This window comes from Pteropus alecto, unplaced genomic scaffold, assembly GCF_000325575.1.
Source record: "Pteropus alecto unplaced genomic scaffold, ASM32557v1 scaffold20, whole genome shotgun sequence".
Taxonomy (NCBI): Eukaryota; Metazoa; Chordata; class Mammalia; order Chiroptera; family Pteropodidae; genus Pteropus; species Pteropus alecto.
Window position 1 is genome coordinate 3,477,350 of NW_006436298.1, and position 23,411 is coordinate 3,500,760.

The 23,411-nt window shown below is 38.7% G+C and overlaps 1 protein-coding gene across 2 annotated transcripts in view; it reads left to right on the forward strand.

Annotated features, from left to right (window-relative positions):
• Positions 1 to 23,411, forward strand: part of RGS7BP (regulator of G protein signaling 7 binding protein) — a 93,711-nt gene that overhangs the window by 63,392 nt on the left and 6,908 nt on the right. The window contains exons 4-5 of one of the 2 annotated variants that reach the window (XM_006913072.1): positions 14,123 to 14,270; positions 17,292 to 17,362. In XM_006913072.1, the coding sequence (XP_006913134.1) occupies positions 14,123 to 14,270; positions 17,292 to 17,362 (219 nt within the window). Of the gene's footprint in view, positions 1 to 14,122; positions 14,271 to 17,291; positions 17,367 to 23,411 lie in introns of those variants that run through there. The other variant, XM_006913073.1, reaches the window with a different exon arrangement.

Below are 23,411 nucleotides of genomic sequence, written 5' to 3' on the forward strand. Positions count from 1 at the left end.
AAATCTTTTATATTTTACAACATCATGCTATTGCCAAAGAAATGAAGAAAAACAGTACTAAAATGGTTTTCTTTTTTTTATGGCCAAAAAAATTAAAGTAAATTACTGAAATGTGAGGTAAAATCCACATTTAATAAAGGCTATTGGGTTATCCGTGCAGAGTGTGGTTTTGAAAAACTATGTGTGTTTCAAGAAGATGACAGACGGAAATAATTTTAGACATTTTATGGTTACATATTCTAACACTTTAAGTTGTAGATTGTATCATTACTTGACGAAGTCTAATTCCTTTTTTTACATTGCAAAATAGTTGCTCTCACTTATTCACAGTTAGGTTGGTAGGAAATCTTTTCCCTTAACTGAGTCCAGGTATCACACTGACCATTAATGCATTTCCTGCCACCAGATAAAATGAGACTGCAGGTTTCATTCACTCCATTGGCAGGAATTGGAGCCAGGTTTCTAAGGGAATTAAATGATCCTGCTATTGTGGCCATGGCTCTCTTCTCTCTCACATTCTTTCCCCATTCGATCGGTTTTGGCAACATTCCCATTCTGAAAGGAGCAGAGATGATAGAACACTCCAGTGTGACTCCCCTTCACATGTGACCTTGTTCTTTACATCTTTGTTCTCATCTTACCTCACCTGTCAGTGTCCCTCTCTGACCCTGCTCCGCCTCTATGCCGCAGCTTAGAGCAAAATTGTCTCCAGGTCCCTTGAGAGTATACCATTTTCCCATCCTCCTCCTAAAACAAGGGGTTCTTCTCCTGAAATGTGCCACTATGATAAATACAGAGATAAAAATATGCAGAAGAAATGTAATCACAAAAGTGAAAGAAAAGGGAAATGTTAAAAGTTGAAAACTCTTAATTCAAAATCTAGTGGGAGCTGACAGCTCAAGATGCTCTCATGAGAAATTAATGAACCACTATCCAGCAAAATACAGGATGAACTCAAGACAAAGAATAGAATAGGAGCAGTAAAGACTCCAGTGTATTCAGCCTCATATAAAGAAAAGTAAATGACCCACACTAATAAAAGAAACAAGCAACATAAAGACAGAAATGGAATATAACCACTAGACCTTATTTTCCAATGTAATGAGGCAGTTGATACTAAAATAGAACAGTAGGTTAGAAGAAATGAAGCAGAATAAATCTAAAAATAGACTATGATTCAAATTCTGAGTGGAAACATGCATTCATTCTTTGAACGAATACTTATTGAACACCTGTCATATGTGAGGCACTATTCTAGATGCTGGGAGACAGCAGTAATCGAGGCCGAAAAGATCCCTGTTCATATGGAGTATGTAGTCTAGTGCAGAGAAATAATTTTAAAAAGTCAAATGTTCAAAAAAATCCCAAATAAAGTAAGAGCAATGTCAATAATTAAAATAGCATAGATGATGTAATGGAAAGTGACTGGGTGGCTACTTTAGCAGGGATGGTCAAAACTCTCTGAGGAGATGGCTTTTAATCTGAGATTTGAAACAACCTCATTGGCACCTAATCCAAAGGACCTAAGACCAGATCACACTTATACTATTTGAAGAATACAAACATGACCTACTTCTAGAAACTAAAAGTGATCTCAAACCATCTATTATTACTCTATCTTCATGTCTTCATGTACCAAAGAGTTAGTAGGACACAGTATTCATCACCTTTTGTCAAAGTAGATGTCAGCTGAGGAGCAGAATCATAGCAATAATAATAGCTTCCACTGTTTGTGTACCTTCTACTTGCTGAGTGCTTTATCTATGTTATCTCATTTTATCCTTAAGTATCATTTCCCCTATTTTACAGATGAAGAACCTACTGCTGAAAGAGGTAACTTGCCCAAGGTCACACAACATTGTTCCCACTGCAAAGTTTGTGATCGTTCCTCTATTCCAGACCATTTCCCACTAAACTACATTGGAAAAGGCAAGAGAACATATCAAATGGAGAAAAAAAAATAGCGCTATCAGTTAAATTTTATCCATAGATTTGGCTTATTTAATGATTAGCGTGCACACTTCAAAATACCGTGTTTAATGACTAAAACCCATTGAATTTAATTTCTACCAAAATAACTAAGTTCAGAGAGTTACTTTTAAGATGAGAGGGAAAAAGTTAGCTTTGTATATCATTTAATGATATATAAAATATTTTATTTGGGGTAAAGAAGTTTAATTCTGACTAAGGAAGGATTGTATTTAGTAAAATAAAATAAAATGCAGCATTCATGTGATCCGAAAGGAGCATGATTTAGCCTCAGGTGCCCATTACGGGAAAGTTGAAATTAATTAATTGTACAGTAAATACCTCTTGTACATTGTTCTGCTCTACACTAGAGGCCAGAAATGAAGCAGTAAAAGCCTCATAGGGACCTCTTACAAATGTATCTTCCACTGCCTGCTCTCTTCTTGTACTGCAAGGGGACTCTGTGCTTCCACTTTCTCAATCACATATGTGGAGCCACCTTGGAGCAGTGATAGAACTACATACAGGGCCATAAGGAGCACAGAGTAGGACACAGGGCCATAGGGGGAGGGGCATAGTTCTGTATCTCTTCCTAACTGGAAAATATTTATTTCACAGTGTATGGGCAAAAATGAAGCTCTGTGCGTGATATTATTTTTCACTCTGTGTTTTATGGCACTGTAAATAACTTTTTACCATAGTTACTATTTGAAACTATTTCTTAATACAGGTAAACAAATGAATTAATATAACTTATTTCTATTTAAAGTATATGCTTTTTTGAAACGTGAGAGAGTAAAACTGGATTACTTAACAAACATCCTACATTTACCCAGTTTTTTTTTTTCACAGTGCATGGAATTAAAAAGCACCTACCAGTTATGAAAATGCATGAGAGTGAGAATAACTATTTGGATAAGCTTCCATGCATCTCATGTAAGCCATGTTCATTTTGTTATTCACAGTCAGTATGAAAAGTTTTCTGAAAATGTACCCTGGGCATAGTATCATAGCAGATCATGTGTCAGGAGTACAAAAGACATAGGAAATTTGCCCCTGCTGTCACGGATACGATAGCGCAAAGATACATTATTGGCTCAGAGAAGACTGGTTTGTTTTGTTTTGATTCCTGGGAAAATTTACACAAATATATAAAATTGACTTTGCTGAACACCGGAGGCCAGATTCAGGGCCTCCAAAGAGACACTATGACACCACTTCTCATTGTCACTGATAGGCTGAAGACAGGCGGGAAAGCAATAAAAATAAATGGAAGTGAAAAAGAAAAAAGGAAAGAAAGAGGGTGGGAAAAATAAGAGAGCAAGAGAAGGAACGAGGTCTCTAGAATGGGGCGTGATAAAAACAATCTCACTCCAAATAAATGACTCCAGCCCAGTCTTCCAGGCCAGAACCTAGGACTTCTAAGGCTGAGGGTGCTCTGGGGCATTCTGGAGGCCGCCCCACAATCAGATGTGTTTTTGTTCCTCCTAAAAGACTGACCATTTCTCATGAATATAAGAATCACCAGCCTTTCGAACTGGTATGTACTTCATGGGTGGTTTCCCTTAACATTTCCTCAAACATGCCTATTATGTTATACATAAACAGGCTAAAAATACATGGAAATCCCAAAGGAGCTGGAAGCAGAAAGCTTTGCAAGGCCCTGAGGAAAGTGGCCAACTTTTTGATGTCCTAGTTCTAAAGTGATGAAGCCAACTTAGCGTTATTTCAAGATACTCTAAAGGCTCTCCTTCTCCCCTACCTCCATCTATTCTCGGAGCAAATATTTGTTTACTGAGGCCTGAAATTGATTTTTCAGGGGACAGAGTTTTCTATTTCATAATAAGAAGTGACGTGATTTTAAATGCATATTCACTTTCTTGAGTGAAGTAAAACACTAACTTGAAGATACCATTTGGAAGCAGGTTGGCCCGTTTCCTGAGAGTCCACCTGATATTAGAGAACAGGTGCTTCATTCTAAGGATACTGGTCAGAGTGGGGAAGCTGAGGATGAAGAAGTCAAATTGGCCACTGTCCATATTTGTGGGGCACTCCTCTGCTGAATCCTTAATGTGGTTCAAAAGAACATGTATAAACTGACCCTCTAACCTCCGTAGCCTCATCTCTCACCAGCAGGCCACACTTTGCCTGTCTCCCACCACATACTCTGCCCTACCACATGCAAGGCATCTTGAAGTGCTTGGAGGAACCTGAACTTGCAAGTTCTTTCTAGTTTATCCCTCTGCTTGAAACAGATTACCTATGTCACCCCACCCCATACCCATCTCTTTCACCTGGTCTACCTCTAATACTTTCTGTGGGTCATAACTTAGGTAGGGCTTCCTGTAGGAAGCTTTTCCTGGTCTTCCAAGGCTGGGCTGATGCCCATCCGATGTGTCCCCCAAGCATTTCCATGGCACAGATTGTAGCATGCATTACATTGAGGGGTATTTGATCACCTTGAGTGTGTTCACCATCGTATCCTCAGCATTTAGCACAGTGTCTGGAGCAGAGCAAAGTTTCAATTAATAATTATTGAACAAGTGAGTGTATTACTTTCATTCTGTATCTGTTGTCAAAAGAGAAGGAGTACAATTAATGGAAAAGCTTATCGAGAGATGTTGGACTGAACTCATGCATATACTATTTTCCCTCCTATTGAGAATTCTTTAAAATAATGGAAAAAGATACAATGAAAAGAATAAACCCATATTAGTTCTTCTATTTGTCAGGGTAAAGTAACTGCTGTATGAAACAACACCAAATCTCAATGGATTAGAAAAATAAGAGTTCATTATTTATGTCATAGTCCAATGCCAGAGCTGGAGTGGGGTGGGCAGTATTGCTCTTTCTATTCTCCATAACCATTCAGTGACCAGGGAGAGAAAAGAAAGCATGGGGGATCATATGGGAGGCTTTTTAGGAGTCAATCTGGAAGAGCCATACATCACTCCCGCTTAGAATCTATTGCCCATAACTCTGTGGTCCCTCCTAATTGTAAGAGGAAGAGAAAATAGAGGTTGACAAACAGAACAGTCTCCCATGTCCTTGAAAAAACAGGGAAGGACGACCAGAACTTTTGAGGAATTTCTCAAAGCTAGAAAGTAACTTGAATTGGATTGGTAGATATAAATAAACAGAAGAAATCATAGCTGATAAGATACTCGAGAAGAAAAAAAAATTCACACAGGAGAAAATTTCTGCAAAAATGAAATCAATTCCAGAGATACTTCAAACTTGGAATCAACAAATGTAAATCACAGAAAGTTGAAACTGTTGTCAGGGAAATTAATGTTTGAAATTGTATTCAGGAAAAGCTGGGCTGCCGCACACTGAGCAACCAAGAACATCACTGCTTGCCCCAGGGAGATGCCTGGTGTGAGTGTCAGGACTGGGCAGCAAAACAGAGCAGGGTGTAAAATAACTCCGAGCCTCTCTAAGGACAGCTGAAGAAGAAAAAAAAAAGTAAGCACATGACTCCAGTGTTTTTTCCCAGGATATGTTGTTCAGAATATCTCATTGGAGTAGGAGTTTTAAACAGGAAACTCAGAGGAGGCATCTGTCCCCCTAAACAGGCCAAGTGCCTAGGTAATTTACCAAAAGAGATGAGAAGCACTCAGAACTCAAGCTTTAGACACATATTGTCCAGCCACCTATTCTGCCCCTTCTCCACAATAACCAGAAAGAGGATACTGTAATCAGAATGATAGGCCAATAGAAATCCTCAAAGACAAATCTGAATAGACATCCAGGAATGACTAGATTTTTAGGAAAAACCGACACCCTGAGATACCAAATGCAACAAATAAACAACTCATAAGTGAAGAACAAATTTTAAAATGGAAACAGGTAAAGAATTTAAAATATATGTAATCAATATTCTCAGAGAGATTTATGAGTCTGCCATACCCATAAAACAATAACTGTCTGCAATGAGAAGGAAGCAGCCAGATTTGTTGGAAATAAAAATGTTATTAACCAAAGAAAAATCAATAGATGGGTTAATTACTGTTGGAAGACAATTCTCTTTTAGTCTCTTGCCAATTCTGCACATCTTACAAAGTGAGGCACTGACTGCCCTTTGTTTTACACTATCTTTTCAAGGATATTTATTTAGTAAATGCCTTGGAAAATACAGTCAGTGTTTCTTTCCAGGGCAAGGCATGCTTACTATTTAGTATAATGAAAATGTTTCCCCCTGGAGCAAAGAGCTGGCATGCTTATAAAAGTCTCAGGATCTCTTGTCACACAGCCCCTGTGTCTACAAATATGATCTGACACTTTCATATCTCCCTGTAGGAATTAGGACTCAAGAAACCAACACAAATGCTGATACTCAGGCTACTGCTATTGTATGAGTAATAAACTGTCATTGTCTCTGACCCAGGAGTCTCATGTCTCTCATGTCTACTTCCAGTATCCATGAAACTGTGGCAGTATAATTCACAGGGAGTGTAAAAATCTCAGACCCTTCACAGTTCTTAATTATTATAATGGAAATACAGAGAGCCTAAAGTAGTGAACTGAAAGTCCACTAAATTCTCCCAAAATTTAGCACTGAAAATAAATATAGAGTATAGAGGATAGTTAAGAAACATAGATAATAGATCCAGAGACTCGAATATGAAATAGGAATTCTGAAAGAACAGAGAGAATAGAGAGAAGTAGATAATCACTTCTAGAAAAAAATTTTCCAAACCTAAAGAATGAATTTAAATTGAAAAGGCCATAACATATCAATGAATTACTCCATGAATTATTCTATAACCTTAGGGAAAAGGTTTTTACCTATAATGGTAAAAGCTGGCAGAAATCACCTTAAGCAAGCAATCAATAATACTTAACTAACATCATTAATAATGGGACAAACTGATTCATGTGCTTTCTGATACAATGCACTAAGAAAGACACAATATCACTTCTATAATATTGTTGCCAAAAGTGTTTACTTTGAATCTAGACATATGGAAACAATCAGACTAAACCAAATTAAAAGACATTCTATAAAACAACTAGCCTGGACTGTACATTCAATAATATCGATGACATCAAAGATGAAAAAAGACAAGGGTGCTGTTCTATGTAAAAGGATAATGAACAATTGATGTAGCTAGAATATTCCTGTACCTTGATTTGATCCTTGATTTAAAAAAAAAAAAAACTATAAAGGCTATTATTGGAATAATTGTGAAAATTTGAATATGGACTGTATATTAAATAACAGTATTGTATCAAAATGCATTGCCACATTTGATCAGTTATTTTTGTGGTGTTAATTGGTAAGAGATTCTGTAGGAGAACATCCTTGTTATTTAGGAAATATATGCTTAAGTAATAAGGATAAAGTGTCTTTAATGTCTGTAACTCACTCTTAAATAGTTCCTAAAAAATTATATATAATATAACATATATTATATAATATAACATAATATATAACATATATTATATATAATTTTATTATATATAATTTTATATATAAAATTATAATCAATACAATATATGAAACCTATGTACATATACATGTATAATATATATGAAACCTATATACATATACACACACATACACATACATATGAAAGAGACACACAGAGAGGGACTGAAAGAGAAAAGAAAATATGGCTAAATATTAACAATTGTTGAAACTAGTATATTTGACAGTCTATTGTATTATTCTTGCAAGTTTGCTGTAGGTTTGCTAATTTTCAAAATAAAAAATAGGAAGAAATTGATTGCAAATGCCAATCAAATGCCAAAAAGATTAATATAAAAAGAACCCATACTTAGACATATTTAAGAGCCATTTCATAACTCAAAAATTTAAAGATAACATCCCAAAATTTTTTCAAAGAGCTGTTTTAAACAGGCTATATACAAAGCATCCCTGGTTACAGATAGAAGATAAGAAAATATCATCCAAGTTCTGAGAGAAACTTAGTTAATTGTCTATATCCAGACAATTAGAATTTAAGTGAGGAAAGGGAGAGGGAGAGGGAGAGAGAGAGAGAGAAATATTTACGACTATACAAAGACTAAGAAATTTTGCATTCCACGGATCTCCTCTGAAGTAGTTAGTCAAGGATATGCTCTAACAAAATAAAAACTGAATCCAAAAAAGAGGAAGATATGGAAATTAAGAAATGGAGGTACACAAAGAAATTAGGACTCATAAATATACAGCATAACAGATATGAAACAATTATAAGAGAAAATCATATTCAACTTTATACTCTTAAAAAGGTTATTTAGTAGATGGTTTTCTAGACAAATGAATTAACAAAGTTAAGAAGAGCAAAATTTTTGAATAAACCATTAAACCTAGACAATACTGAAAAAGGAATCAATGATTCATCCCTTATTAAAGGTCCAAATCCCAGACAGTAGTAACTTATAGTTTCACTTGCAGTGGGTTCAAAAAAATTTTAAAGAACAATGAAGGAGAACTTTACTTATCAAATACTAAAACCATAATAATTAAAATATCATGAAACTGGCACAAAGATAAACAAATAAATAAATATGAAATAGAAGAATGTGTCCAAAAATAGACCCATATTTGTATTGAAGCTTAATATACTAGAAAGAGCAGTAAGGTCAATAGGAAAGTCAGTAAATGGAGTTGAGGCAATTGGCTCTTCATTTGAGCTAAAAATTTAGATTACTACATCATACCATACATAATAAATTACAGTGGAAATAAAGGGCTGACCATTTTAAAGCATTTTATTAGAAGAAAATACAGACAAGACATAAAGCCAAAGATATAAAGCAAAATGATGAACAGCTTTGACTGAAAAATATTAACTTATGAAAAAATACATTATAAACAAAATTAAAAGACATATGATAGGTTAAGAGATATAGGCAGTATATATAACAAATGATCAGCATCCATTATATTGTATCCATTATTGAAAGAGAGAATGTTTACAAATCAAGAAAGACAACCCCATTGTTTAAATGGGCAAATGACATGAATAGAAAATGTAGAAAAGAAATGCAAGTGGCCAATTAACAGATGAAAATAAATTTCATATCAATACTAATAAAGGAAATAAAAAATAAAACTGTAATATCTATTTCCCCCATCAGATTAAAGAAATTAATTGTTGATAATATGACATTCTAGCAAAGGTGTGAGGAAATGGGTCCTGTTGTTTACTGTTGATGAAAGTAAAGTATAAATTAGCATAGCCTTTTTAGAGGTCAATTTGGCAATATGTATAAAATACAAAACATGAGTACATATACTTGTCCCAGTTTTCTACTTCGAAGGGTCTGTCCGATACAAATATTGGCATATTGTAGAGAAAAGGAACAAGTACAATCAAAATTCCTTACTTTGGAGTATTACCTCATCCATTTAACCCACTTCCCATTTAGAAAAAAAAGTGCAGCGCACTGCCCATGTTAATTTACTTTTACATAAACACATTCTTTGTGGCTAAAGAAAATCTGACTGGTTTTCGATGTGAAAATAAAATCCGAAAACTGTTCTTGGAGTTATTTCTAAACCGAACTTATCTCTAATCCTAATGTAACAGAAATCTATACATAAATTGGATTCATTGAATGAATCTTTGGCTAACAACCATTTGAGAACAAGGTGAACATCATGTGTAGGAATGCTATGTTTTCTAAGATTTGACATTTTCAGCGATCAAGAATTACTATATTTTGTAAATGGAAATACCACTACTAAAAATAGAATGCTATAAGTAGAATGATGTCATTTGTTTCCAAAGACTATCAATATACTAGAGCAATGCAAAAATAATAATAAAAGCGAGATATTTCGTGGCAAACTTTGGTGGTAAGGTTAGGACTGTAATCCACAAGTTATTTTGGGGTAAACAGTGCAGCCACAAGCGCCGCTGGCAAGTATTCTTGGGGCAAGCGGGAAATGGGTTAAAAGCATTAAATAAATCAGAATGCCCTAACATGAAAGTATCTCTAACCATACTAATTTGGCAAAGCAAATTGGTTAACAACATATATAGTATAATTAATTTTTTAAATGCTATATATCTATTGAAATCCTACTATGTATAAGTCTTGGTTCTTGATAGTGGGTTTATAGAATTGAAGAAAACAAATAAAGTTCCTGCCCTCATAGATTTTACATGTTTAGTCTGGAGATGGGGAGATGAGGGGTTAGGGACAGCATACAATAAACTAGGTACCAAATATAAAAACAAGTTAATTTCCAATAGTGATAAATTCTATGAAAGGAATAAACAAGTTCTACAGTGGGAAAGGGTGCCCAGCAAAAGTCAGTGCTATCAGTAAATGAGAGCAATTATCTACTTGTGGAGTAAATTTGACCTCATGAATGTTCTGGAATTGAAAACCTCTTAAATTCATATTGACCTCTCTATCTTTTAAGACATTTCAGGCAGAGAAGATACAGTATGATCAAAATTCTGCAGAGAATTTTGCAAGTCCGACATCCAAGGTTTTCATTTCTGTTCACCCACATTAGCAGAGCTAAATCCAGAAGTCACTGAAAATGAGGAAAGGGAGGATATTACCAGCATTACAAGCTCTTGGCGTGTTTCAGGAATGCATGAATCATTATTTTACTCTGTAAAAGTTATAGAATGGTATTTGTCTTATGTAAGTAGAATTATTATAGGCAAGAAGTATAAACAAAGTGGTTGTGTATTGGATTCTATTGATGCCTTTGTTATAAAAGGTTTATATATGAAGAAGGTGGAGAGAGGACTCCAAGAAACATCACACTAGCTTATGTCCTCCCCTGTTCCCATTGGAATAACAGCTTTGGGCTTGACAGCCAGTCAAGATGGTGTAGAAGGCAGACAATGTGCTTGCCCCCTCTCACAACCACATCAAAATGCAATGAAACTACAGAAAACCATCACTGGGAGCCACCTGAGGTCTGGCTGAACAGAAGTCCTACAACTGGGGACATACATAAAATGTCACTTCAAGTCTGGTAGGAGGGGCAGAGCTGAGAAATGGCTGATCCCACAAGTGCATTTGGCAATGGAGAATCGGTAGGATTACCTTGGCTGCAGAGACCCATCTCCGCACTGGGCTCCCCAACCCAGAGGTTCAGTGCCAGGAAGAGAAGTCCCTACAACCTCTGGCTATGAAAATCACTGGAGATTGTGGCTGTGTGAGACAAAGGGCCTCTGAAGTCGCAGACATTCCTCTTAAAGGGCCTACCCAGACTTACTAGTTGATGGACTCACTCTGAACTCCAGCTCTGGGGCAGCTACTTGAGAGATGCCAGGGACATACAAGGAGGTCTTGAATTGTCTGGCTTCAGGGCAAGGACTAGAGGGGTGGCTTTCTCCTGGACAGATGTGCTGTCAGAATCCATTGTTCCTTTGTTGAGCCTTCCCCCATCCCAGCTTGCAGACACAGGCTTCAGCCATATCTGAGTCTCCATCAACCTGGTTAACATAGGTCACTCCACCCACACAATTTCCTGAGACCCCGCCCCTCCCAACTTGCTGGCCCACCCAAGCTGCCTCCAGTGGTTTTTTTCTCATACAAATCATCTATCAAATAGCTCATGCTTCAGACTTTCCTGAAATCTCTCAAAGGCTCACAAAACCCAAAGAAAGAGCATCTGGCTTCAGCATGCTCTGTACCTCTTGCCGAGTAGCTCTAAGGCCTCCACTAGCAGCAACTGGCCTTGATTCCTGGGTTGGCCTCTCAAGGCACCTATAACCTCAACACTGGTGGCAGCCATCTGTGGATTGCTTGGTGATTCTTACCATGGGAAACTAAAGAATAAAATTAACAAACAAAACAGAAACAAACTCATAGATACAGAGAACATTTTGAGGGTTACTAAATGGGAGGAGGGTTGGAGGCGTGAGTTAAAAAGGAGAAGAGATTAAGAAGTATGAATTGGTAGTTACAAAATAGTCATGGAGATATAAAGTAAAGCATAAGAATATAGTCGATAATATTGTAATAACTATGTATGGTGTTAGATGGGTACTAGATTTATCCAGGTTATCACTTTGTAAATTATATAAATGTCTAATCACTATGTTCTACACCTGAAACTAATATAATATCATATGCCAACTATAACTGAAAAATAAAATATATTTTTTAAAAAGCTTTGGGGTCTGTAGTGCTGACCAAAAGACAGGTGGCCCCAAAACTAGGCAAAGCCCACAGAGAAGAGAATTCTATCTGTGCATGAATCTTCTTTGCTGCCCAAACCATACTCCATTCTCTGAGGCATTTCGAACCCACAAGAACAGGAGCCATGTATGCTTTCAGATGGCCCTATCCTTCAGAGTTTTGAAAAGCAGAAAGCTGTTTTAGGGAAGCCCCCACCTCTTTGCCCCTCTCTCAGATCTCAGCCGTACTCGCTCAGACTCCCATCCTAAGGCTGACCCCTGCCCAGAGGTGGGTGGCAAATGGACTGCATTTGCTGTACTCTACCAGGAAGCACAATGCAAATGCTTTTACTAAGTCAACACCCTCCAACTGTGAAGTGGTAATATGCTAAATTATGAGCTTAATTAATTTCTACCCAACAGCATACCATAAAATTGGAAAAGCAATTCCATTACCCAGGATCAATGTGCATAAAGTACACACAAAAGGATTAAACATTCTCACCAGTAAATTTGTGTTTGTGCTTTGGCTGAATATTTAGAGGTCCATTTCTACTATAGGCTGATGAATGTTGTACAGTTAATTACCACTTCATTGTGTGTCTCTTCTTGTGTTGCTACCATATGGGTTATGAATTACAGGGATGAGATTTTTGCTCGTTTCCTTCAGATTAGGAATCAAAGGGGAAAACTTTCTGTTAGTATTTACTATGAATACCCATCCTCTTCACAAGTTTGTTTCATTTTCTGTTTATCTGTTTTGTTTTTTTAAACATGCAAAAATGATTCCACCAAGATTAGGAAAACTGAGCTAAGAGGTAACCTGGTGTAGCTGTTGTCTTATGAGTATTCAATGACATGGGCTCTAGCAATTTCTTAACTAGTCTAGAGTTATATCTACATAATATGAATAAAACTGGCTATAAAAGAAATATACTTTTATTTGTTTTATTTATTTAGTATAGCCACCTTTTCTCCAGACTACATAATATTATATAGTAGCTTTGTAATTATTTGTATAATTTTTTAAAGTGTCTATCCAGCACTTTACGCTCCATGAGACAAACACTATATTTTTCTTTCACCTCTATATCTCTAGCATCAAGGCCAATACCTGGTACTTAGCTGATACTCAAGAAATATTTGTAAGCCAATGATTGAATGAGTGAGTGAATGAATGACTGACAAAGCTAAGTTTAAAACACAGTGTTCTGGCCTCACAGGCCACCTGGGCCATAGACTATAATTCCCATTTAATTTCATACAAATAATGGCTGAACCAGCTTGGAGATTTGTTTCCAGAAAAATGTCGATTTATTCACTTGAGATCAGTCATGGTAAATATAAGCGGATTGGCAGTGCATCACTAAGGACTACCCAGTACATGGCACTTTAGTTGATGGCACTTCATGGTTTCAACAGAAAAAGCTGGATTTTGAGGCCAGGCTCTTTCTTTATAAAAGGATATACTGAAGAAGGTTGGAGAGCCAAAGAAATGAAAGGCAAGTCCACATATCTGCTGCTTTTCACAGATCAAGAGAGCCAGAGTCTGAATCAGAGAGAACAGCAGGAGCTCCCGTTCTTCCTGCTGGGCGTCACCTGCTCCTGGCCCTCTTACCTCCCCTTGCATCTGAGGACCAAAAGCAGCATGGTTTCACAGGCTGAGTCCCTCCTCCCAAGCTAACCTGATCAGACTCACTAAGAATGGATAACAAAGCACCAACAGGCCATCAAAGACAGAGTCCTTACTTTTTCTTGATCTTCAGGTTGCATTGACTTCAAGCTACCTTTCCCAGAATGTTGCGAAAACATGTAATACACACACACATATATATTATATATGTATACACACATATTTGTATATATATTTATACACACACACACACACACACAGACATAAATTATTTCAGTATTTGGAAAGTTATTTGTGTTACTGGAGCCTTTGATTCAAAGCATAACCAACCTTTTCAATGACATCTTGAGTATGCAACTTGCATTTATGATTTCTTATCCCCTTTTCTTTATCAATACCTGCAACCCCCATCCCTTAGGAAAGGAGCCTGGTGGGGGAACCAAGAGTTTGGATTGCAAAATTGAGGAGAGTGCTGAAACACCTGTTCTAGAGGACTCCTCGTCATCCCCTGTAGAGATTCAGCAACATTCCTGGCAGGTTTCCACAGACATTGAGAACACTGAAAGGTAAGTGGGAAGTTACCCTAAATAGACAGCCAGTCCTCCTCCACTTAATACTCTTCACGGCTACAGAGAGTCAAGATTTTCTCTTTCAGATTCAGAAACAGAGCTCTCAGAAAACTGAGTCAAGAGAAGGTAAGGGGTCCATATCCAGCAGCAGAATGGTAGCGGAAGCTCCAACAGATGCAGGCTCCCAGGCCTGTGCTCATCCCACTCCATCATATTGGGTCTCCATGGAAATGAAACGGTGTGCTTCTTTGGAAATGGAGAAAGTTGGATCTACATACTGTCACAGCTCATTCACTGGGCTGGGTCCCCATATCGTGCAAAGCTGCCTCCTGTAGATTTTTAGATTTTAGGTGTATGGAATGGCCTGCTTGGCTGCCAGTCAGTGGCTGAGCAGTCCAGTTCTGTCCAGTTCATAAATAGCTTTTTGCAGAACTCCCTTCTCTTATTCTCCCTGAATGTAGCTGATGGTCCCTTAGTGGTCATAGTGAGTTAATGCATTTGTCTTAACAAGCAGTTAGTTGCTCACTGCTAGAGAGAGAGTTTCTTTCTTAGGAAGAAGATTCTACAGTGGTTCTATTTCACTTGGGGAAAGGGAGCAATGATAATAATAAGTGCCATGTCTCATTTAGATGCTAAAAATGCTATTCTGTGAGGCAGAAGGACGAGGTCCTTGTTTATTGGCCTTCACACTGATATTTTGTCCTTTGCTACTAATGTCCCCAGAGCCAGCACAAAGCAGCTGAATGGATACTAAGCAATTCCACTGAGTGCTCTGTGTGTATGGGGTTGAGTCATTGACAAGATAATGAACATTTTATTTTTTTTATTTTTAGAAATGTAACACACAAGGGCATTTATAGCCATTGTGGTTCTACTTTCAGATTGTAATATAATTCTAAAGCTAATTACTGAATTTCTGTGTTTATAGAAAATTGAAGCATGTGGTAATTATGTGCTATTAATAAAACTTGGATTTTGTATAAGCTCGGAAATCCAGCAACTCAAACAATAAAGCTGTTTGTCATGGTTTGATAGAACTATAGACAAATGAGGGAGTGATTTAGTTTAATTTCTAAAATGGAAAATGCTTTGCTCTATTCCCAGGAAGAAATATCTGCCAGAGTGCCATGGTCAGAGCATAATCCATCTGCAAAGCCTTTTTCCTTTTCATAAACCTTGCACAGAAGCTATATCCAAGCCCTGTAAGATCGTAGAAGGCAAGCCATGGCTGGCGATAAGAATAGGAGAACAGAACCCACAGAGCAGCAGTGTTTCAGTTCTGCAGAAAACCCTGGATTCAGGTTAAAGGAGGTGGGAATGACTGAGAGAAGGTGGCACATAGACCTGTCTCAGAGGGTGGCTTCCTCAGTTCTTCTGTCTTTGTCTCTCTGCCCTAAAAGATCAATGGCTCTCAAACTGGGCTGCACATTAAAATCACCAAGAGAGCTTTTTTAAAATGTTGATGACTGAGCCCCACCTAAACCAACTAAATTGGGCTCTCATGGGTGGGGCTCCGCATAAGGTAATTCTCCTGTGCAGCAGCCAAGGCTGAGAATTAGTGCTCCCAGGGAGACTGTGCCTCAGTCTCACCTATTGCATTCCTATCCCTTTCCCACTTTGTGCCTCCCACTGCCCACCCACTCCATCTACCCTTGGGCATTTTACAAATGTACCTCTCACTTCAGGATGTTGGCCTTGCCCTCCTCCCTCTCCCTGACTTCTTCTAGAAATACCCTTTGGGGCTTATCAGCATGCAGTGCCCAAAAGTCACATCCTCACACCTGTAGGAAAGTATTCTGAATGTTTTTACAGGTGTATTTCTACATAGCCACAAGGTGGCTTTCCCCTCCTCTTCCAATCAGCTATTCCTGTGATAGAGTACCTTTTCATATTTTAGTCAATACTTGAGGAGGAGACCCCATGGGGTCTCCGATCTCCCTAAGGCAAGTAGTCCTCAACAGAACAGTTGTGTTTCATGAAATGGACCAAGGGATTTCAAACCTAAAATTAAATGATAGCTCTCTTTCCTCAAATGGCAGAAGAAACATAGGTTCATAGATAGCATTTCCTCGGCTTTAGGATTATCCTCGTTCCAAAATTTTCTTAAACCCTTGGTGCCTGCTATTGCTTGCCTAGAGTTAACTAAAAGATGTATCTGATTTTTGCTACTTTAAATGAAATCTATCACTATGTCCCAAGATTTCAAGAATGCTAACTCCAGTAGATGACCACCTGAACATGTGGGGAACAACTGTTCCAAAGATTTGAAAAGTCTAACTTGCCCCCTCCCCCAGACTAGAAGCTCCCTAAGATGTCGTCACCCTACTCTACAGTTCTGTGGTTTTGTGATCGTATATTCTCTGGGATGAAGGATGTTAGAGGTATGCAGTGTCAGACATACACACCCATGGCTAGAGGAAGGCCCAGCTGTCCCAGGTACCCTCTCTCTTCTCTGATGGCTTTAGAATTTGTCACACTCTCCCATCATTCCAAGTCAGTTTAATAAATGTTGGCCCTTGTGATGCTTAATACCTGTGTTACACTGAATTCTAATGGGGGTAAATTTAGACAACAGCAAGTTGTCTACTTCAGTGTAACACAGGTACCTACACAACCACAACATAAAGCCATAGCGCACCATCATCCAGCCTCAGCTTTGCCAAGGGTACCCCTGTTATTGTAGTTGTGTGTCCTTCACCTCCTCTTGCAAATCTGCAGTATTATCCTCATGGCCAGAGGCTCTTCTCTGATCTCGGCCAGGTCCAGCAGAAGGTAGAGAAGAAGGCTCCTACAGCAGAATGCCCTATGGAAATGTTTGCCAGAGTAGTTCCTTCCAGAACCAACCCATCTCAGATTTTTTTCTTATAAAAGCAGAATGAATTCAATATTTGACTGTTAGAAACTAGAGCTAGTACACTTAAGCACAGACTCTTGTCCTTCAGTTGTCTCGTAGAACAGACTGAGATTGCATTTCAAAAATTTACAGTTGATTATTTTTTCTTTTTATCAATTTTACAGAGACATGCGAGAAATGAAAAACCTTTTAAGCAAACTCAGGGAAACTATGCCTTTACCACTGAAAAATCAAGGTGAGTCTTGTCATTTATTTTGAAGCAGAGGATTTTTTTTTTAACATGAAAATCTTGGAACTTGTTTCTAGAGAAATTCAAGCAAGGTTTTCTTTTACACAAACACTAGAAAGCATTGAGCATACATTTGTCTTTCCTTAAGAAAATATGATAATGAGAACGGAGTCCCTCAGGCGTATATAGTTTTGCCTAAGGATAGCCCAGATATACTCTGACCTCAAAAAAGACCCCTCCTCCACTGGCCCCGCCAATTGCGAACATTTATTTGTTGTTCATGCTGTGGAAAACACTATACCAGGTGAGGCTAACATAAAAGGACTGGAGACTTGGCTCTTGCCTTTAAGAAGTTTACAGCCTAGTGGAAGACCAAATATTTATTTCTTCTTATAAATCACTATATCACAGCCACTATCCTGAATACTGTCGGTTATTAACTTATTTAGTTCTACTAACACCTTTGAGAAAAAACCTATTGCTATTTCCCAATTTATAGGAAACTGAGGCACAGAGAGGTTAACTAACATAGCCAAGGTCACACGGACAGCAGAAAGGCTGGATGTGATCCCAGGAAGTCTGTCTCCAGAACTATCCTATAATGGTATATACATCCTAACACATAAAGGGAAAAGGGATATTCACTAGAATATAAATTCTATGAGGAAGGAGCCTCTGCAAGCTTTTGTCAAGTATCTTCAGTACTGAGAGCAATTCCTGGAACACAGTAGAATGAAACCCAGCGTAAACAATAAACGTTTGTTAAATCAAGACCCAACTTTGTAGCTCCAGTGTCAGAAGCTATGTACAAAGGACGAATAATAAGCACTGCCACTAAGCATACATGGCTGGAGCAGCCTTAAGCGAAGCATAAGCTTCAGCGAGTAGTACATAGAGAATGGGAAAAGGATTTTTAGGAGGAAGAAAGAAACTCCTTTATTTCCACTGAGCAAAGCCTGGTCGAGAGGGAGCACAGGGTGCCGCCTGCCTCTGAGCAAGGAGGGAGAGGATTTGGCAGCAAAGATGGAGCACCTCTTGGCACACGGAGTAGCGAGGCAGAAGGTGGAGAAATGGAAGTAAGAACACCAGTCGAAGAGGCCCAGAAATCGGGTGGCCTGAGCTGAATGGGATGGAGGCAGTGTGTCTGAAAACACGAGGCAAGGGATACGGTGCATCGGGGAACTCGAAGCATGCCCCTGAAGGGCCTGCTCGAGCCGCAGGTGCAGTGTTTTACTACAACATGTGACCACAGCATGCAAGTTTGTTGCTAGAAACATCCATGGTGGCTGGGACCAGGGACCTGGATTAATGCTAGCCTTGGCTTTGGATGCTGGTGCTATCACTTACCAGCTTTATGCTCTTGAACAAGTTGTTTAACTTCTGGAAATTTCCATTTCCTCATCTCTGAAAAAGAAATAATAGTATCACTTAGTTCGAAGAGTTGTTTTAAGGATTAAGTGAAGCAATGCATGCCATATGCCTACTTTAACCTTATAGAGAGCAAAAATTCAACAAATACTATATTACTGTTGTTGCCGTTATTATTTACCAGCCTGGCCCAGCCAGCCCAGCTCAGGAAAATTCCAAATCATCATCCAATAGAATAACCCCTGTTCCCACTTGCTCTGAAGCTATGTATAGTGTCCATGAAAGGTTGATCTTGAGCCTGCAGATCAGAACTTTGATCCCCAAGACTTTGGATTTGGGGCTCAAATCTGAAGCTATTCTCAGTTTCTTAATATATCTGGCAAGTCTACCTCCATCAACAGCACTTGGGCCTCTCACCGTACCTCACATTCGGCTGCCCAAGAAGATGACTGTCCAGGATGCCAGGATCTGAATTTCATGTGTGCCATGTAGCCTCTATTCTAAATCAAAGCATCCAAAACATTCCCTCTATGCTTAATGAAAATTCATCCAACAGTGTTTTAGCCATGCATTAATAGAAAAAGAGAAATTTCATTTTATTTACTTAGGACATTTTTATAATCATAGAAAGTATAATATAAATCTCTTTATAACTTTGTATTACTTTTGTAAACAAAATTAATTTGATTTTAAATACATATTTTAAAATAGACTAGTACTAAGTAAAGATTGATAATGTGAGTAAAAACGTGAATAAAACGGGAATGGTCATCCAAATGAATGATACCCAGGATTTGAACCCTGAATCCATCTGGGGAATGAAAAGGCAAAGGCAAGGAGATGCAAGAACTTCTTTAGGAGAGATGCAATAGGATTTTTAAATGAATTTTTAAAATTGAGGTGAAGTCTTGTGGATAATTTAGATTTCTTCATTTGTGAGAGAAATGGGAGCCTTTAGCATGTAAAGATACATTTCTTTTCTCTACATGTTCAGTGGGTACTCACAGTATGTCATTATGAGTTGACCAGTGGGAAAAGGGGGATGTGAGTCTGGACTGGAGAATATGAGAAGGCCTGAGGGAAGGAGAGCAAGTCTCTTGAGTCCCTCTGGGAACATTTTTTAGCAGATGCATATGGCATCATTTTAATAAACAAACCAGCCAAATTCCTCTCTCTCTGACTGAGTACACTGAGATAGACCATAGGGACTTTCCCATGACCTTTCTGGAATTCTTTCCAGGTAATTTGTTTATTATATAGGTTTAGGTTAATACATGCAGAAAATGATATGGGGTAAAATGCAGAAAAATTTATACCAGTTCTTTTCTGTAAGATCTAGTTGTCAAAACACAATACTAACTGGATGAAAACCATTATAGAAAGCCATCTGTTTTCTATCTGGCTTCTTATTTTCATTCTCTTTTTATTCCATTTATGTGTGTGTGTTTGAAGCAGAGAGGGGAAAAACGGGAAGAGATACTACCTCTGGTCCCCCTTTTTCCTTCCTCAAACCCTGATCATGAGAGAACCCTGCCAGGCAGGTGCTGGGGGAGCCCGCAGTGGAAATGCTCAGATCCCTGTGTTCTCCAGGCTCCCTCCTAGTCCTCCGATCAGGAACTGTTCCACATTTATTTTAGTACTTAAAGACTTAATCAGATCTTTCCCTCCTTCCTACCACAATCAAAACTTGACTCAACAATAGTTTGCTTTAAATCAATTTTCAGTGGCAGATGAAGGAAGATGGCCAAAAGCAAGGATTTTAATGGTTAGTGATTACACCTTCATTTTAGCCAGGGCCTTTCTTTCTCATCCTTTCAGTTTAAGACTGAAGTCAAAAAGGTGAACAAAAGAAGGGCGAGCTACTCTTGTTTACTCCCAACAACATCCAGATCTCCTGGCTCTCAGCCCACTGTTCTACCCACTGCTTCAGCACCTCTCTTGTCCTACATTATGGGTCACTGGCAGTGCTGTAGGGAGCTTCATTAATTATGATAGTCTTGCTGTGTCAAATGGATTACAAATGGAGCCACCAGGGGAGAGCCCACAAGGTTACTGACAAAGGTTAAAAAGAGATTGGAAAGTGGAGGACAAGCATTTTCTAAATGACAGTTGTAATCAAATAAAACAAATTGACAGAAATAAATTAAGCCTGAAAGACAGTTTCACCTTTTCTAAAATTCTGACTTAATATGTGCTACGGGGTATGTTGGTGCATTCACTCTTGCCTAGAATTTGGTTGTTGATACCATTCATCAGAATCAGTCACAAGTGGATCTGTCAGGAATTGGATCTGTTCTAGAATGGGTCACCTCCTGTGGACAGTCCTATACCCGACTAAATTGGATCTAGGAACAATTCCCCAGACCCATACCCCTGATCCACTCCCATCTGGACCCTTATATCCAGAACCAACCTAAACATGTCAAGCAGAAGAGTTCAATACCTGGCTGAAGAACACTGGGCAGTTATGCCACCTGCTAGTGTGGAGATGACCGTTCAGATCTTTCCCCCAGGGCCCTATGTAAGACTTTCTGTGCTTCAAGCTGGTGCCTGAATGTTATTCTGGGCAGTTTTACCCATAGCCCCATATCCTTTGTAATCTTTGCAACCTTTTGTCCAAGATTCAATGTGACATATGTAATCCCTCTCTCTCCTCCAGTCTGATCCACACATTGTTGATCACCTATGAGTTTCTTAATGCATTATTCTGATGAAGTTGAGCCCCTACTCACAAAGTTAAATGTCTGCTCATTGACTAATAAGGGAAGAACAGGATTCCCACCCTAGCATCTGTTGTCCCTACCACTAACCAACATGTGATGGGCATCTATGATATGTCCAGTACTGTGCTAGGTAATGGGGATGCCTCTCCCTAGAGACTCTCCATCTCAATGAAACAGATTGGATGAGAACCATCTGGAAAGTTCTTTCATAATAAATGAAATGACAAATACCTCTCCTCACAGAGATTGTGATAAAGTCTATAGGGTAGGACATATGAATTCTGGAAACATCTATTACACACATACGATATTGAAAAAGCAAAGAAATTAGTGCTTAGAATATAATGATGTCACAATAGTTAGACACAGGTTGCTACAAGAGCATATTGGATTCTCACCTAGCCAGATTGGGGCAGTGGCGGGGAGGGGCAGGGAGGCAGCATTGAGAATAGTTTTTTTGGAAAGTATTTGAGCTGAGATTTTTTTAGGATGAATGAGAGTTAGTGAAAGAAAGAGATGGGGGGTGGGGGAGATAGTCTAGATAGAAGATCCCAGATATGGGAAGGCATTTGGGGAAATGAAAGAACAGGATATTTTGATGAACTACAAGCAGTTCATTAGTTGGGGAAGTGGTTAGAAAAAAGGCTTGGGAGAGAGAGACTGAAGAGATAGGTGGGCCTATATCATTAAGGTCCCTGTAAGCCATGTTAAGAGGTTTGGACTTATCCTGAAGCCATTGGAGGGATTTAGTTAAGAGGTAGGTGCTATAATCCAAATGAGAAATGCCAGGGGATTGGAGAAAATGATATGACCAATTGGATGAGCTGCATAAGGGAAAAGGCAGAATTAAGGATGAAATCCAAGTGCAGGCCTGGGGAGCAGAGTGAATGATGGTGTAATTCACTAAGTTAGAGAGAACAGAAGGGGAGCAGCAGAGGCAGAGGGCAATTGAAGTTCTGGACTTGGGAGAACTCTGAGAACAATTCTCAGTGGTAAAGAGTAAATGTACAAGTCTTATGCTGAGGTGAGACATGTAAACTGGGAGCACTGGGAATACAGATTTAAGCATCATCAGTATAATGGTTATTGAAACCCTAAGAGTGGTTGAAACCGCTCAAAGAGAGTGTGAATAGAGAAGAGTCCTGGAATACCAAAATTTCAGGTTTGAGGGGAAAGAGCAGTTTACAAAGGGGACTGAGAAGAAAACCAAAAGAGCATTATGAAATACCAAAGAAAGTTGCAAGGAAGGAATGGCTAATAGCACAGAGTAGTTAAGCTAGATAAGAATTGAAAGTGTCCACAGCTTTTAGCAACAAAATAGTCACTGGTGATATTGGCAAAAGCAGCTTACTTGGAATTTGAGGCCTGGAAGCCTAATATAGGAGGGTTGAAGAGTGAGTGGGAAATAAAGAGCTGGGGCAGCAAGGGTAAATTTCTTAAGACATTTATAAAGAGCTGCTTATAGAATCGTAGGAAGACAAGGTTGGAAGCAGATAATGTGCCGAGGGCTACGGCAGTTCTTTACAGAAGGAATGGAAGCATGAAGGAATGCAGAAGCAAGGAACAGTCAGAAAATGCTTTGCAGGGAAAAAAAAAATGCTTAAGCTAATCTTGAAGAAAGAATTGGCATTTCCCTAGAGAAAGACATGACATGTGTAAAGGCAGGTAGGCAAGGGAAGATATGGCCATAGTTAGGGAATTGTAAGTAGTTCTGTTTTGTACTGTCTCCTCCTTCATATGCCTGTCATTCCAGCCAGACTGGACTGGAATGACAGGCATATGAAGGAGGAGACAGGCATATGAAGTCATTCCAGCCAGACTTGGACCTAAATTCTGGCGGCCTCTGACCTTCATGTTTTTGTTCACACTGCTCTCCATCCAGAACGCCTACCCTCACTTCACCAAATGTCCAAGTTCTCCTCATCTCTTGTGGCCCATCCTGAATGCCAAGACCTTCATAAATT